At 43.6% G+C, this 17,113-nt stretch overlaps 1 protein-coding gene across 4 annotated transcripts in view; it reads right to left on the bottom strand.

The window, feature by feature from the left end:
* The window catches only part of cdk19 (cyclin dependent kinase 19), a 39,359-nt gene extending 22,246 nt beyond the window's left edge, over positions 1 to 17,113 (bottom strand). For all 4 annotated transcript variants that reach the window (XM_080490123.1, XM_080490125.1, XM_080490124.1 and 1 more), the window contains exons 1-2: positions 16,882 to 17,113; positions 15,067 to 15,142 (exon numbers count right to left, since the gene is read on the bottom strand). In XM_080490123.1, the coding sequence (XP_080346249.1) occupies positions 15,067 to 15,142; positions 16,882 to 17,009 (204 nt within the window). In that variant the 5' untranslated portion in view covers positions 17,010 to 17,113. The remainder of the gene's footprint in view (positions 1 to 15,066; positions 15,143 to 16,881) is intronic.

Below are 17,113 nucleotides of genomic sequence, written 5' to 3'. Positions count from 1 at the left end.
TTTTAAAGTACAGAAACATCTTAAAGGAGACATATCATGCTTTTAAATCCTTCCTTTTTACATATAAATCATACAGTTGTGGTCTATACAACGCGGAACTGCAATGCTTGGGTCTGAATTCCTCATTATTAGAGCTCCACAGGCCCCTTTTCAACCCCTTTTCTGATGTGCTTCTGAGAGCAACTCGTTTTGGGGCGGTCTCTTCAAATGCAAATGAGACACTTCATACCCCGCCTCCTCTCCAGGTTGCAGAGGTGATACTCGGTTCAACGTCACCCTGTTCGGCCATCTTTGTAGTTTGATAGAACAGATACAATTATCTAGCGGCGCAGAAACTTTATATTCACACATTATTTACAAAATGTCAACAACGGAAGATTTGTCCATCCAGCCATACATGTTGGAGCCAGAGTCGGACCCGGCGGAGCGAGATGAAAATGACGATGATGCAGCTGCTGAACAACGTCTTCATATGGATGTAACGCAATGGTGTGTTACTATATTTACACTAACTTCTCCATCCATGCCCACTACTACAATACTGCCTGTATTACAACGACTTTTTAACACAGAAGTTACATTATAATCTAAAACGAGCACACAGCGCTAACATATGAAGACGGTGCAACTGCTAATGCTAACAAAACAATGACAGGGACGTCTTATCATCACACTTTTTAGCGTTATATACAGCTTACCGAAGTGCTCTGTTCGTCGTCTCCATAGATAGAAGGAACTGACCGCTCAATCAGACGAAGTCTTTCGGCAAATCCTTCTTCATACTGGCGGAGGTTGCTGAAGCAGTCGTCCTTAAAGTGCTTCGCGCACACAAAAATGACCTTACCCACAGATGTGGGTACATTTCTGTGAAAAATAAAACTCAACCAGGCACTTCGAAAAGGTTCTGATGCTGGGAGACGGTGTAACGAAGCTTGTGGGTTACTACATCCAACAACCGAACATTTCGACTTATCCTCTCGTAACTTCGGTTGGATTACAAAATCGCAGCGAGAAACAAAAATGGCGGATTGCTCGAAGTGTCGATGTCCTAATTTGGCAGTTCCGCTGAGAATACTGTGACGTCATTGTTCAAAAAACGTAATAGAGAATAGAAAAATCGATACCGATCGCAAAATATGACCAAAACAGAATATAAAGATATCAACGGAGCACCTGAAGAGACTACTTTGAACTTTTCTGTACTTCTAAACACTCTAAATATACAACAAAATGCATTTAAGGGCTAAAAAAGTGGATTTAGCATGATATGTCCCCTTTAAATCATAATTGCATGTCTGTCATTGGTAACAAACAAAACCAGGTGGACATAAGCTGTAAACTTAGTGACTTCTAATCACTTTAGCTGTGTAAAGACCTCATTCTTCAACAGGAGTGAATGTATTGGAGGGGAAGATGGTCCTCATCCAAGATGGCAGCCACACTGACGTCAACTTCTATAGACAGCAGCAATAATGTGTATCTACTAATACAACTCTATGTTTCTACTTACATACAGTGCATCTATATTTCTACTTATATATAACTATGAGTCTACATACATATGTCTTATGTGTCTACTCATACATCGCAATGTGTCTACATAAATATGTCTGTGTCTACCTACACTGATCTATGTGTGGACTTATATATAGCTATGAGTCTTCTTACATATGCCTATGTGTCTACTTCCATATTTCTATGAGTCTACTTACAATTGTCTATAGATGTACTGTCAGTGGAGACCGTGTCCATGTGTCGGACATCCACACATTCATGTCTTTTTGCAGATTATAACTTAGTACTAAATAATAATGACACACTGCTAGAAGGCCTGATGAAAAAGCTGGTTTCATCAGGCAAAAATCACAAGAAGGGTCTGCTGGTATTGTTCAGCGCCTCCAAGCATGGAGGCCGACGGGAGGGGGATCGCGTCAGCAGGCCGCTAGATGAAGGGGAAGTGAAGTTAAATCCACAGCGACCAGGGGGCATTGTGGTGGAGAGCCTGGGGTTTAGAGCTGGCAGGCCTGCTGCCCTGTGGCACCGCGTCACTACCACCCACACACACACACACACGCGCGCACAGACACACACACACACACACACACACACACACACACACACACACACACACACACACACACACACACACACACACACACACACACACACACACACACACACACACACACTTAATCAGGCAATTTGCCCACCATTCACAGAGGGATCAGGAATGATAACAGGTGGATTTATACAATTTGTTTAGTACAAGTTGCAGGAACGTCAGACCGACACTGTTAAACCGATAGAGGAAACAAATAGTCTCAAAAACAGCTAATTAATAGGAGCTTTGTAATTAGTTTGTCATATTTCAATCTATTAATAGACTTAAATGTGTTTACACACTAATTTTTAATACCTTAACGTGGTAAATTGTGTGTAGTTCAATATTGACTGTTGGAGTGGTGTGTGTGTGCGTGTGTGTGTGTGTGTGTGTGTGTGTGTGTGTGTGTGTGTGTGTGTGTGTGTGTGTGTGTGTGTGTAAGTGTGAGAAAGAAAAATCTTTGTGCTCCAACTACTTTACATACTAATCATAGTTTTTTTCCATTTAATCATGGGAACAGAGTAGATATCAAAATCAGCCACCAGCTAATGCTAAACATGTAGCCACCAGCTAATGCTAAGCATGAAGTCACCAGCTAATGCTAAACATGTAGTCATCAGCTAATGCTAAACATGTAGTCACCAGCTAATGCTAAGCATGTGGCCACCAGCTAATGCTAAACATGTAGTCACCAGCTAATGCTAAGCATGTGGCCACCAGCTAATGCTAAACATGTAGTCACCAGCTAATGCTAAACATGTAGCCACCAGCTAATGCTAACCACACCACACACCCCCACAGTCCCATAAAGCCCCTCTTCCAGCCACAGTTGTGGCTGCTGGCTGCTCATGATGGGAACATTTAGAAACCTACACTTATCCCACCTGTAAGTAAACCTGTGATCACAAAGTACCGGCGTAATAACACCAAACAATACAACCAAAGCTTGGGGAAATCTCTGATCCGGTGGAAGCCAGAGCAACGTGAGTGTACTGTGGGAAAAAGTTCCACATGTAGATAATCTAGTGACTGGTGTTCATGCGAAGAGCCATTCACTCCACTGAAGAACCACATCAGACTCCGTATACGTGTTTTCATTGGAACAAAAGATTGTGCTCTCCGCTCCATGTTGTGCCGTCTACCATGTTTGGGTTCGTTAAATAATTCTCAATCATAAACTGAACGCCCCACCCTTTAGCTGACAGAAAGACATCGGCACTCATTTGACCCCTAGCAACCATGTGTGGGCAGCTATTTAACCTCCACCCTCTGCAAATACAACTAAAATATGTCCATGTTTACACAGTGGCCGGCGAGAATGGACCAAATGGGCCAGAAATCACGCCGCCGTCTTCGTGGAGGAGGAGGAGGAGGACAAGACGAAGGCTCATTGTTTGATGTGTCGACCTTCGAGGGTGAAATGATCACAGTTCTCATTCCAACAACAGAATACCTTTCTGTGCTTTTATGAGGCAGGCCTGGAGAGGAGGAAGAGGGAATATTTATGAGGTTGAGACATTTTAATGAACAAAAGACACGGAGATTAAAAAAAAAAACACAACCCCCCCCCCCCCCCCCCCCCTGGGAAACAAGCCTCATTTTGAGCTCACGAAGGTCAAGATTCAATGTGAAACAGGAGCAGGTGTGTGAAGAGTCTAACCCTAACCACTGCAGGACCACTAAATGTGCATAAAATCAGGTTGTGTAACTACAATACAAAATACACTTGTAACTTGGATGAGTTTGGAAGAAGAGTAAGACAGGAAAGCCGTCACACTGAAACAGTTCATTCGTTACACAGCAGCTGTCTGAGGTCATCTACTACTGCTTCTCGCCTTACTTTCCCTTTGCTTTGGAAACCAGTACTGATACCGGCAATCCACCAAGGTCTTGCCATTCTCATAGTTTTATCTTGACAACCCCAAAACATGCATGATTACCTTCACTAACAAGAGTTGGGCGAGAAGGTTTTTGTCTGTATGTAAAAAACTACTCACCCGAATTGCATGAATTGCTTTCAGAGAGGATTTGTCATCATCCAAGGACCAATCGATTAGATTTTGGGACGTTAACGGCCAACCTCTTCTGAAAAAATCCCCCAAAAAATGCAAAAGAAATGTCCCACACAAAGCGGATGAGAGAGGCACCTCATGGAGATCAACGTGATCAACTAACACGTAATGGAGAAGCCTAAAAACCAAGTTTTTAAAGGAGTCATATCATCCAGCTTTCCAATACTTTCACATGGTCCCGTTGGTCCAAAAATGCTTTATTCAAAGTTTCTAGCTCCTCCTTGATTTTCCTCCATTTGAATATTGGATCATAGGAGCTACATTCAGAATCTGCTGTGTCTGTGTGAGCTGGACTGGCTCCGCCCACACCTGCCCATCTTGAGAAGAAGAGGAAGTACTTCCTCTCGTGGTGCCATGTGCCAGAGCAGAGCTGCCTAATTGTGGGAGGAGTCAAAGGGAGGAGTCTACCTTGATTGGGATTGGCTAAACCCCCGATGACACTATATAGGGTTTGATTTCTGATTGGCTGGTTGGAGCAACACACTTTTTAAAACCTGAAACAAGCCAGGGAGAGAGAGGACAGACTGTCTTCACTTCTGGGACATCAGTCCAGGTATGGGGACGATTAGTACTGCTGGAGAACCTTTAGGAAGTGGATTTTGCGTAATATGACCCCTTTAAGCAGACCAAACCGTCCCCGGTGTTTTTGACTGGACAGTTTGAATATGATTCGATGTTGGAGCCATAAAGAGTCGGACACCCTCCCGAGTCACACAGGTTTCAAACACTCTACATTCCAGCTGAACATATTCGGATACGAAACGCAGACAATTATCAAAATGCAAGCGATTACATGTCTTAGTGTGTTCGATCACTTGTCAGTTGGGGAGATTTGAGTTTGGTTTTCTCTTTGTTGCTGGTAGAAGAAGAATCAAAGCATAAACATAAAAGAAGTATTAGAAACATTAGTCGGAGGTAAATAAGCTGTTACTGACTGAACACAAGCACGAGGATCTGAGCCTTCTTTGGGGTCTTTAGTAGTGATCATAAAATGTTTAGATTAGCAGAAAACTAATGTGCTATTAAATCTTTTGACTACAACCAAAACAGCTGCAATCACCTGATTCGTGGAGTTCACACGCTCCTGTGGTCTGCTGGTGAAAACTCACTTTGTGTGTTCGCTGTTCATTACATGACCATGGCAGTAATAATAATAATAATAATAATAATAATAATAATAATAATAATAACACTGCTAATGTAGTAAGAATTCTAAACATCTGAACACATAGACTACAACTTTTGTGAAGTAGTACTACAGTTACAGTCAATAGTATGTGTGAGGAGATAAACAGTGACAATGGTTGGTAATTTGTGGCGTCAAGGCCACAAACTGCCGTAAGCATCGTATTGACGCAGTACAAGTTCGGCTTTAGAACTTTACAGCTCATTTCCTGCCGATTACTACGCCATTATCTGCATACGCGGAGACACATTGCTTCCATCCAGAGTGGACCGACACCATGAAGGGCTGAAATTAACACAAGACCAAACCCGCAAACCACCAGGGAACATTTGCTGGAGAGAAAAAAACAAAAAAAACAAAAAACAAACACAGCCAAACTAAATTTACACCCTGGTTCCTGTGGTCCAAATGCATAAAGTTCCTGTGATGGGTCCCGGTAATCAGAGAAAGTTTTATTCTAAGAAATCACATTGCTGCAACACAGAACAAAAAAGAAAACTGAAACATGTATAAAGAAACAAAAAATAAAAAATTAAATTGGTATTATAGCTCAAACAGCTCAAACATGTGGAACAGCTCAAATGCCAAAGAGGGAAAATCCATGACAGGACGTTTGTATGTGAAGCTGATTTTTGTTTTATTTTCTTTGATTTTTTTTTATCTTAATTTCGGTTAATTTGCATATTTTGTGGCTCCCGACAATTTTTTTCTGGTGTAAAATCGGCTCATTTGGTCATAAAGGTCATGATATATACATAGAAGTAAGCTGGATTTAACATAACAGGCCCTCAACATGCATACCTAACCAGGAGCTCCGGAGCCAAGCCAGCCTGTCCTGCCCCTGGAAGCCCCTCTGCTCGTGGCCTGCCAGTTGCCGCGCTGCACAGTCTGCGAAGTGGCAGTTTGGGAAGCACAAAGACTCCTTTGTTCTGCAGGGCAAGTCTGAGATTTTTCTTTTTTTTTTTTAAGACAAGACCCATTTCTGGTGAGAGACAAGCAAATGTTCCATTTACACTGGAGTGAAGGGTGTAAAGTTTAAAGTCAGTTTCTCTCAGACAAGTTTTCACCAAGCAGAGGTACTCCCGTCCTGTCTCTTCATTAAACAGTAAATCACAACCAAACACCAGCTGCTTCAACAACAGACTGTCCATCAGTCACAGGAGCAATTCATTACCAACTTCATGATGTATGGGAACACGGACGACGCGATTAGAACATTGAGAGGCTATATCAAGATCTCAAATCAAACAAAACAGAGTTTGGTCCGATAAGTTAAAAATCTGGATCAACGCGTTATTGTAAATGTAACAGTAGGTCCTGGCTCTGATTGCTTTTTATGTTTGATGAAGAAGAATAACGAGATCCACACTGATAGTAGAACAAAGTGTTCACTTTAGCTTGTGTCTTTTTCTGACAAACGAAACAACCAGAAGTGACGGCCAGATAAGAAGAAAACATGTGCCAGTGCCCAGAGCGACAAAGAGACACTCGATAGTGAGTGTCAGGTACGTTCGTCCTACACACTAAGTGATCTCCAGTAAGCGACTATATACAGCAGATCGGGATAGATTTCTCGTTCGAGCCAAAAAAAATAAAAAATCTGCTCTGTTTGCTCCAGGTGGATTCATCGCTCAATGAAGAATAGGAGCAACACAGAGTAACAAGACCACACAGAGTCACTTTTCAATCATTTCCTGACCTGACCATGTGGCACCTCTTCACGACTCCCACCGTTTTGGAAAACTACCGGTAGAATTCACGTGGGATACCAGCTGAAAGAAAATCCGCAACAGTCCTCTCCCCTTTCTTGAGCTGGTGCATTGGATTTGGTGCAAACACACGACTGTGTCGTAAACTCAAAAAAGCTTGAGTAGGCCTGATTACTAACACGGAGCGTAACATTACTCACAAAACCTCTGACCAGAAGGCCTTCATGGACGAGTGTTACGAGCCCCTCTTTATGAATAAAACACCGAGTTCTTCATCCAAAACAACTCGCCCGGACTGCTCTCCACCGGCAGCGACATTAAAACAAATGATCAGACTTCTCCAAGATTCAAAGACGCACCAGGCAGCTGTGTCCACTCTTTCCCTCTCCCTTTGCAATATTAATTGATTATTTATCTGTCATCAGACAGAAGAACAACATAAAAGGAATACGAAGAGCAAATGTGAATGACAAAACACCCCTGTACGCAGACGATGTGTTACTCTTCCTCCAAAACGTAGGACTTCTCTTCCAGAAGCAACAGAGTTAATAGACAGATTTTCTTCAATTTCAGAATATTCTACAAACTGGAACAAGCTGGTTGTCTTGTCTATGAACTCTGTTTTTCATAACAATCAAATTAATGGTCCTGCCCAAAATGTATTAAGTTTTTCTCAAATGATCCCAACAAAATCACTCAAATTCTACTAATTGGCATGAAAAAACAAACCATCTCTTATCAGGTTAAAAACTCTAGAGAACGCCAAGGACCAAGGTGGCTTAGAACTGCGAGACTTTAGTAATTATTATCTTGCCAATAAAGTACTCTACGTTCTGAAACGGATCAAACACAACTCTTAAGACAAAGCCTGGCGAGACACTGAATAAACATCTTGTAGAGATCTTCAAATCAGCGAGCGTCCACTTATTTTTAGTCCTGCCATAAAAAATAAACCGAGCTGCTTCAAAAGAATCAATATCAGCAGATCTCTGACAGTGGTGAGAATTTCTTAAAATGAATGGGTCTTCACTCAGACTCACACCCATCTAGAACAATCCTGACTTTCTTTCTTTCTTACAGGCTTCTACGAAGGCTGCTGGAGGCTCTGGGAGAGGTTTTTTCTGTCCCCCTTTTTATTTTTGGTCCCAAGTACACAAAACAAAAAAAGGCAACATTGGTCTTATTGAATTTTATCTTTGCATGTGCAAAACTTGGCATTTGGCGAAGCAGGAGGAACCAGGTTTCAGGTGACGGTTTTACTGATCCTCTGCATGTTTTTAAAGGTCTTATCACAGCTCGCCTGAGAGTGGAACACAGTTTTTATAAACTCACAAAGAATGTGACTGGTTTTATTTCTGTGTGGGGAATCAGGCAGGTCCTGTGCTCCCTTGGTGAGGGGGACTGTCTTATCGTGAACTTTTAATATTGTATGTGATCTTGTGTTGACTTTATAGCTGATTACAGTGGGTGACCTGTTTGTGGTTCCACACTGTGTTTGTCTACATACTATTGTTCTCTTTTGTGAGGAGGATAAACATGTAAATTATTGATTTTTTGAATAAGGGGTTTTTCAAGTCAAGTCTTTTTTTCTTTCTTTCTTTCTTTCTTTCTTTCTCTGAGCGGTGGGAATGATATAGACAAGCTGGAACCAGGAGATGGCGGTAGTGCGTCTTCACGGTTGCCAACTGCCGTTGAGGCCAGGTGAAGAGGAAGAAGAAGGGGAAACAGTCATCAGGGATGACGAGAGCGGTGGGAAACAATGTAGATAGGTAGAACCAGCAGACGGCGATAATGCAACTTTATGGATGCAAACTGCCATTAAACCCACAAGAAGAAGAAGAAGAAGCAGGAAACAATCATCGAGGAAAGCTCACAAGGTTTGAGACAAAAATGTGATATATTGAGGCTTTCTGGAAAAGTGAATGTAGAGCAAAAGCAGGATAAATCTAGAGAGAGAGAGGGAGAGAGAGAGAGAGAGATGAGTAAGAGGGGGGAGAGCATCTTGAGAAAATATGGAGAGAAAGATGGCGCTCACAACTAAAAAACAATTCCCCCGTACGAATTCAAAATAAGAAAAGTATTGTTACGAGGACTAGTTGTTGGAAACTCATGTCAGGTTCCAATAAAGGCAACAACAGGAGGAAAATCCTAATCTTGTCCTGTTGAAAGAGGAAATCCAGTTCGGACAATAAAAAGCTTTCAATCATATTTCATTCTACGCCTTCCTGAGGGTTAGGGTTAGGGTTAGATAACATGGAGGGTGTTAGAGCGTGGAACCAAAGTCCGTCTCCCTTCTTACATCTTGAATCTTCACACTTTGTGTTTCCTCTCAAGGAATAAAGTCTTCGTGCCTCCTGCTGCGTCACACAGTCAAGATAAGTTTGATTTTATCACATGTTGTGAAAACGCAGTGTTTCCCTGCCTTTGTCCCCTTGGAGCGAGTTGGGAGTGTGATGGGATAATTCTAGGGAGGAATGCTTTCCAACGTCCTAACGAAAAACATCTCGTATTATTTTTAGCTCCCCGGGCGAGCGGATATAAAAACCAGGCTGATTTTGAAATCATGAGAGGCTTCATAAAAGGGACAATTGTTCTCTCGAAGCTTGAAAGGCGGAGCAAATTTGCATTCTCGCCGTAACCACATATTCCCCCTCTTCAACTGTAACACAACACGGTGCTGGAGGTGGAGGCCAACAATACAGTGTGAACACATTGCACACACAATCCCAGGCCCGGACTCATTAATCGTCACACAATGACAAAGCACACCAAATGATTTCTGTGTGGAGCCATATTATATGATTTTCAACAATCTCACAGTGTTTAAAAAGTGTATTTCCCAAAATCCAGCCTTGATTCTGAATTTCAGTGTAAAAGTCCCTCTAGTGACCCTACTGAGAACAGGCCGTTTCTGTTTCTGTACAATGAGCTGTGTCCGTTCACATTCCTCTGGGAGAAGATCAGCGTTGCCAGATTGGGCGGGTTTCCATCCAATTGGGGTTCCTGGAGAGGTGTCCTTATGACATGTTCTTTATTACGCAAACAATAGTTTTATGGTTTTAACATGAATTTCTCCAGAGGTTGAGATTTGAGTTAGTTTTATTTTTGGGGTTGCCAAGTTTTACATTGTGTTTTAGCTGGAAAAAAGTTAAATCAGATCTGGCAACCCTGGAGAACACATGGCTTTACGGTACAAATTGCTAATGTTTACGGTTGATTTATTATAAGCAACACACTAATGTGAATTACCAGGTAGCTAACGCTATCCTGCTAACTGTATGGGCAACTGTTTATTCATACTTTATTAGTATATCAATAATCTTGGCAAGTTTTTATCGATATGTCGGAGGGTCAAAGTGAGTATCCACAACCAGAGGTAGTGGGTATTTCCCTGCATGACATCATGAAGGGAAAATCTCTGATTCTCCTGTATGAGCACACATTCACTAAATAAAGTAGAGCAAGCAAGTGAAGGAGATGACCGACTTTATTCACTTCTGTCGCTTCGTACCCAGGCTATGGGGATTCTTTAGAATACAAATTTTGCATAATATGAGACCTTTAATTCCCTGATGTTGTGACTCCATGTTTGACTCTTATCAGGACTACAGGAGACGCAAAGGAACAAGCAATGTGATACCACACATACGCACACGCACACACAATCTTCAACAAATATTCGTATGATGATGAGTCGACTAGTCTAAGAAAAGTCAAATTGTCTGAAAACGGTCGAAATACATCACATTTTATATTGCAGTATTCAAAACATTGTCCTGAAACATACAGTGTGTATTAAGATATTTTTAAAACCCTTAATCACAGTCTTGAAGTGGGAGGCTCTTTGCTCCCTGCAGCACTCTGGGGGGGGGGCTGGTTAGCATTTAGCATTTAGCATTGTCCCTGCATCGTGTATTCAGACTCAACGTATTAACTAACATATCGATACCCGGACAGGGAGAACATGCAAACTCCATGGTTCTGAGTCCAGAGTACAACTCAGGGGGTCCCAGCTTACGTCCCTCCGTGACTCCTTTAGTTTCACACGAATGTTTTCGCTTCCGCGGGTTTAAACCGTTTGGAGACGTTTGCGTTGGAACGTGTGTGTACGTGTAAACCTAGAACTGCTCCGTGTTGACAACCAATGGCATTTAGTGCGCTCACACCAAGAAGACAATCTGAAAACTGCAGCGCTCACATCCTTGTGGCGTTCTGTACTCAAAACATGAGGCGTTACATCACAGCATGCCTTCTGCCGCAGTGTGAGTTTACTCTTTATTGTTGGAAGGTGTTTGCACAACGTCAGTGACAGTGGCTTTTCAATTCAGTTGTGTGTCCCCCCCCCCCGAAAACTTGCATAAGAGTGCAGCAACCTGTCACAAGGCCCACATTCTTCTTCTATCTGCAGGACGAGTGGCATGCTGACACCCACCCCCACCACAAGCCTGCCATACCGGAGGAGCGTGGGCTGCTCACTGTGTGAAAGGTTATATACCACATGAACAGGGACATTTGTAAATCAGTCCATTTTGTACACAGACATTAATAAGACTCAATTCATCAGCAGGGAACGCAATAAAAGTTATCCCGTGTCTACAGGTTCGGTCGTTTGTGCAGCATTTAGCATTTAGCATTGTCCCCGCAGCGTGTATTCACACTCAACATCTTCCAGGAACTTCCTGGAGCATTTAAAGCTTCAGTGAGTGAAGTGATGAATTTCTTTGAGCTCATTTCGTCTCTGGACTCCAACTAGCCTGAGCAGCTAGCGATAGCAGCTAGCGATAGCAGCTCGCTGCTAGCAGATATCAGTGTGGTTGGTGCAGGTTAAAGTTGCTTCATGTGGTTGGTGCAGGTTAAAGTTGCTTCATGTGGTTGGTGCAGGTTAAAGTTGCTTCTTGCGATTGGTGCAGGTTAAAGTTGATTCATGTGGTTGCTGCAGGTTAAAGTTGCTTTATGTGTTTGGTGCCGGTTAAAGTTGCTTCATGTGGTTGGTGCAGGTTAAAGTTGATTCATGTGGTTGGTGCAGGTTAAAGTTGATTCATGTGGTTGCTGCAGGTTAAAGTTGCTTCTTGCGATTGGTGCCGGTTAAAGTTGCTTCTTGCGATTGGTGCCGGTTAAAGTTGCTTCATGTGGTTGGTGCAGGTTAAAGTTGCTTCATGTGGTTGGTGCAGGTTAAAGTTGCTTCTTGCGATTGGTGCCGGTTAAAGTTGCTTCATGTGGTTGGTGCAGGTTAAAGTTGATTCATGTGGTTGCTGCAGGTTAAAGTTGCTTCATGTGGTTGGTGCAGGTTAAAGTTGCTTCTTGCGATTGGTGCAGGTTAAAGTTGCTTCTTGCGATTGGTGCCGGTTAAAGTTGCTTCATGTGGTTGGTGCAGGTTAAAGTTGCTTCTTGCGATTGGTGCCGGTTAAAGTTGCTTCATGTGGTTGGTGCAGGTTAAAGTTGCTTCTTGCGATTGGTGCCGGTTAAAGTTGCTTCATGAGGTTGGTGCAGGTCATAGTTGCTCCATGTGGTTGGTGCAGGTTAAAGTTGCTTCATGTGGTTGGTGCAGGTTAAAGTTGCTCCATGTGGTTGCTGCAGGTTAAAGTTGCTTCTTGCGATTGGTGCCGGTTAAAGTTGCTTCATGTGGTTGGTGCAGGTTAAAGTTGCTCCATGTGGTTGGTGCAGGTTAAAGTGTTGCATCATGAGGTTGGTGCAGGTCATAGTTGCTCCATGTGTTTGGTGCAGGTTAAAGTTGCTTCATGTGGTTGGTGCAGGTTAAAGTTGCTAGATGTGGTTGCTGCAGGTTAACGTTGCTCCATGTGGTTGCTGCAGGTGAACGTTGCTCCATGTGGTTGCTGCAGGTTAAAGTTGCTTCATGTGGTTGGTGCTGGTTAAAGTTGCTTCATGTGGTTGGTGCAGGTTAAAGTTGCTTCTTGCGATTGGTGCCGGTTAAAGTTGCTTCATGTGGTTGGTGCAGGTTAAAGTTGCTTCTTGCGATTGGTGCCGGTTAAAGTTGCTTCATGAGGTTGGTGCAGGTCATAGTTGCTCCATGTGGTTGGTGCAGGTTAAAGTTGCTTCATGTGGTTGGTGCAGGTTAAAGTTGCTCCATGTGGTTGCTGCAGGTTAAAGTTGCTTCTTGCGATTGGTGCCGGTTAAAGTTGCTTCATGTGGTTGGTGCAGGTTAAAGTTGCTCCATGTGGTTGGTGCAGGTTAAAGTGTTGCATCATGAGGTTGGTGCAGGTCATAGTTGCTCCATGTGTTTGGTGCAGGTTAAAGTTGCTTCATGTGGTTGGTGCAGGTTAAAGTTGCTAGATGTGGTTGCTGCAGGTTAACATTGCTCCATGTGGTTGCTGCAGGTGAATGTTGCTCCATGTGGTTGCTGCAGGTTAAAGTTGCTCCATGTGGTTGCTGCAGGTTAAAGTTGCTTCATGTGGTTGGTGCAGGTTAAAGTTGCTCCATGTGGTTGGTGCAGGTTAAAGTTGCTTCATGTGGTTGGTGCAGGTTAAAGTTGCTCCATGTGGTTGCTGCAGGTTAACGTTGCTCCATGTGGTTGCTGCAGGTGAACGTTGCTCCATGTGGTTGCTGCAGGTTAAAGTTGCTTCTTGCGATTGGTGCCGGTTAAAGTTGCTTCATGTGGTTGGTGCAGGTTAAAGTTGCTCCATGTGGTTGGTGCAGGTTAAAGTGTTGCATCATGAGGTTGGTGCAGGTCATAGTTGCTCCATGTGTTTGGTGCAGGTTAAAGTTGCTTCATGTGGTTGGTGCAGGTTAAAGTTGCTAGATGTGGTTGCTGCAGGTTAACGTTGCTCCATGTGGTTGCTGCAGGTGAACGTTGCTCCATGTGGTTGCTGCAGGTTAAAGTTGCTTCATGTGGTTGGTGCTGGTTAAAGTTGCTTCATGTGGTTGGTGCAGGTTAAAGTTGCTTCTTGCGATTGGTGCCGGTTAAAGTTGCTTCATGTGGTTGGTGCAGGTTAAAGTTGCTTCTTGCGATTGGTGCCGGTTAAAGTTGCTTCATGAGGTTGGTGCAGGTCATAGTTGCTCCATGTGGTTGGTGCAGGTTAAAGTTGCTTCATGTGGTTGGTGCAGGTTAAAGTTGCTCCATGTGGTTGCTGCAGGTTAAAGTTGCTTCTTGCGATTGGTGCCGGTTAAAGTTGCTTCATGTGGTTGGTGCAGGTTAAAGTTGCTCCATGTGGTTGGTGCAGGTTAAAGTGTTGCATCATGAGGTTGGTGCAGGTCATAGTTGCTCCATGTGTTTGGTGCAGGTTAAAGTTGCTTCATGTGGTTGGTGCAGGTTAAAGTTGCTAGATGTGGTTGCTGCAGGTTAACATTGCTCCATGTGGTTGCTGCAGGTGAATGTTGCTCCATGTGGTTGCTGCAGGTTAAAGTTGCTCCATGTGGTTGCTGCAGGTTAAAGTTGCTTCATGTGGTTGGTGCAGGTTAAAGTTGCTCCATGTGGTTGGTGCAGGTTAAAGTTGCTTCATGTGGTTGGTGCAGGTTAAAGTTGCTCCATGTGGTTGCTGCAGGTTAACGTTGCTCCATGTGGTTGCTGCAGGTGAACGTTGCTCCATGTGGTTGCTGCAGGTTAAAGTTGCTCCATGTGGTTGCTGCAGGTTAACGTTGCTCCATGTGGTTGCTGCAGGTTAACGTTGCTCCATGTGGTTGCTGCAGGTTAACGTTGCTCCATGTGGTTGGTGCAGGTTAATATTCAAAGTGTTGCTCCATGTGGTTGTTCATTAAACCTAAAACATTTTCTGACTCCGCCTACATGCTGCCTGAATATTATATCCGTGGACTCGTGTGATTGGTCAGATATGTTCACATGCAGAGCGTTAATATTTCAATGGAAACATCATTCGTCTTTACTCTTTTGTGTAAATGCATATTGTGCATGTTGATCTCATTTCAGATGTATTGTGCAGCCCCTTCATGGAAACCTCCAGCACGATGTCGATAAAGCTTTGTGAATTTGAACGATGTGAGGAAGTGGTGCGCGCGGGCGGAAAGAAATGAAGAGCAACTCACGGCGATTTCTCTGCAGGCGGACATCGATATCCCAGTGCCTTCTATTTGTTTCAGTGCATACTCCTTCTCATCTTTCCTGAGGAGAGAAACACAACATGATGCAAGATGACGAAAAAACACCGGGAGGACTTTACGCAAACATTTACGCGTCTCTCGTCTCGAATGTGAAAGATTCAACGGAAACGGACAGAAAGGAAAACTGCCCCGGACCTTGTCTTTTTGCCCTTGTGTGTGTGTGTGTGTGTGTGTGTGTGTGTGTGTGTGTGTGTGTGTGTGTGTGTGTGTGTGTGTGTGTGACATTTGGTGCATGGGAAGGGGATTATAAGTGAAATGTGAGCCGATCACGTTCAGCAGACACGTATTGATTACCTGGGATAAGTCGTGTTTCGCTGTGGGAAACGTGGATCAAACCTCCGTCCACCTTCGTATGAATAATTAACGTCTATACACTGTTTTTCTTTTCTTTCTCTCCCTTCATTACTCCTCTTACTCTGTCGTCAATCATTAATGTTATTAATGATTTTTTTCAGGATGTATATATGGTTATTTTATTTATTTCTTCTTCCTTTAGTTTTCTTTCTATCATCTTTTATTCTTATATTCTATTATTTTTAATTTTCTATTATGATCAAACCACCTTCGTATGTAATATGTAAGTCAAGCATGTCATATGCTCAGGAACCTTTAAAGTTTTAACCCGCAGCTGAGGAAATAAGGAAAGGTTCCTGCGATGGTTCCTGGTATTCCTGAATTGTTCTCCGTGATGCTTCATGGTACTCTGGGGAGGTTCCTGATAATCTGAGAAGGTTCATGATACGCTAGAAAATTCCATGTGATGATTCCTGATTATCAGGGAAAGGTTCCTGTGATGGTTCCTCATAATAAGGAAAGTTTCCTGTGATGGTTCATGGTACTCTGGAAAAGTTCCTGATATTCTGGGAATGGTCTTGAAAATCTGTGAAGGTACCTGATAATCTAGGGAGATTCCGGTGATGGTTCCTGATAATCTGAGAAGGTTACTGTTAATCTGAAAATGTTCCTGTTAATCTGGGAAGGATCCTGAGGATCTGGGATAGTTCTTGATAAAACTAAAAAGGTTCCGGTGATGGTTCCTGATAATCCGAGAAGGTTCCTGATAATCTGGGAGGGTTCTTGATAAAACGAAAACAGTTCCTGTGATAGTTCTTCATAATCTGAGAAGGTTCTTGTGATGGTTTCTGACAATCTGGGAAGGTTCCTGCGAGGGTACGCGGTACTAAGGGAAAGTTCCTGCTGTAGGACGCAGCCTTGGTGTATTTTGCCGCCCTGGTCTGGGGGTTTCCTGACACGGCGTGACGGTACATGGACTTCCTGCAGTTTGAGTGACGGACTGTAGACATCCTGGGACAGAACCGTGAGAACTGACCCGCTCCTGTCCCGGTGCTCACGGAGTTCCTACTCTGTCAATGACTGACAGGTCATGGAGGGAAAAGGAGAACAATTGAAGGTGCTTGTGAAAGTTCAGTGAGCTGCAGCTCCGTCCTGAAGACCCTGGAAGTCCGGACCCGCTTATACCGAGACCCCCGACACAAACGGCGGCTCCGGTCTGGGGGGGGGGGGGGGGGGGGGGTGCAGGGTTAGAAGTGTGTGTGCGTGCGTGTGTGTAGGGGGGGGGGCTGATGAGTGAGTGAGTGCCTTACATGAAAACAAAAACACTGGGACACGGCTTCCCAACCCCCCACCCCCGTACCGACACCAAACCGAGCCGCGCGCGCCCACCAAGCATCCCGCACTCACTCGCATGTCAGCATTCACGCGACGTTCGCGGTCTCTTACCCGTCTTTGCGCTTAGCTTTATAAACGTGCCCGTAGGTGCCTCGACCCACTTTGCAACCTTCATATTCGAACAGATCTTCTACTCTCTCCCTCTCGGCCGCCAGCTTTGTTTTGAAGTCGTAATCCATTTCAACCCATAAATACGTCTTAATTTACAATAAAATAAAATATTAATTATTACATGCATTAATTAAATAATCTGCTCGTTTTATTCCCCCACCATTTCCTTGTT

The sequence above is a fragment of the Lipophrys pholis genome (genome assembly GCF_963383615.2).
Source record: "Lipophrys pholis genome assembly, chromosome: 21".
Classification (NCBI taxonomy): domain Eukaryota; kingdom Metazoa; phylum Chordata; class Actinopteri; order Blenniiformes; family Blenniidae; genus Lipophrys; species Lipophrys pholis.
Note: the sequence above shows the minus strand (reverse complement) of the source record. Positions and strands in the feature narration are given on the sequence as shown.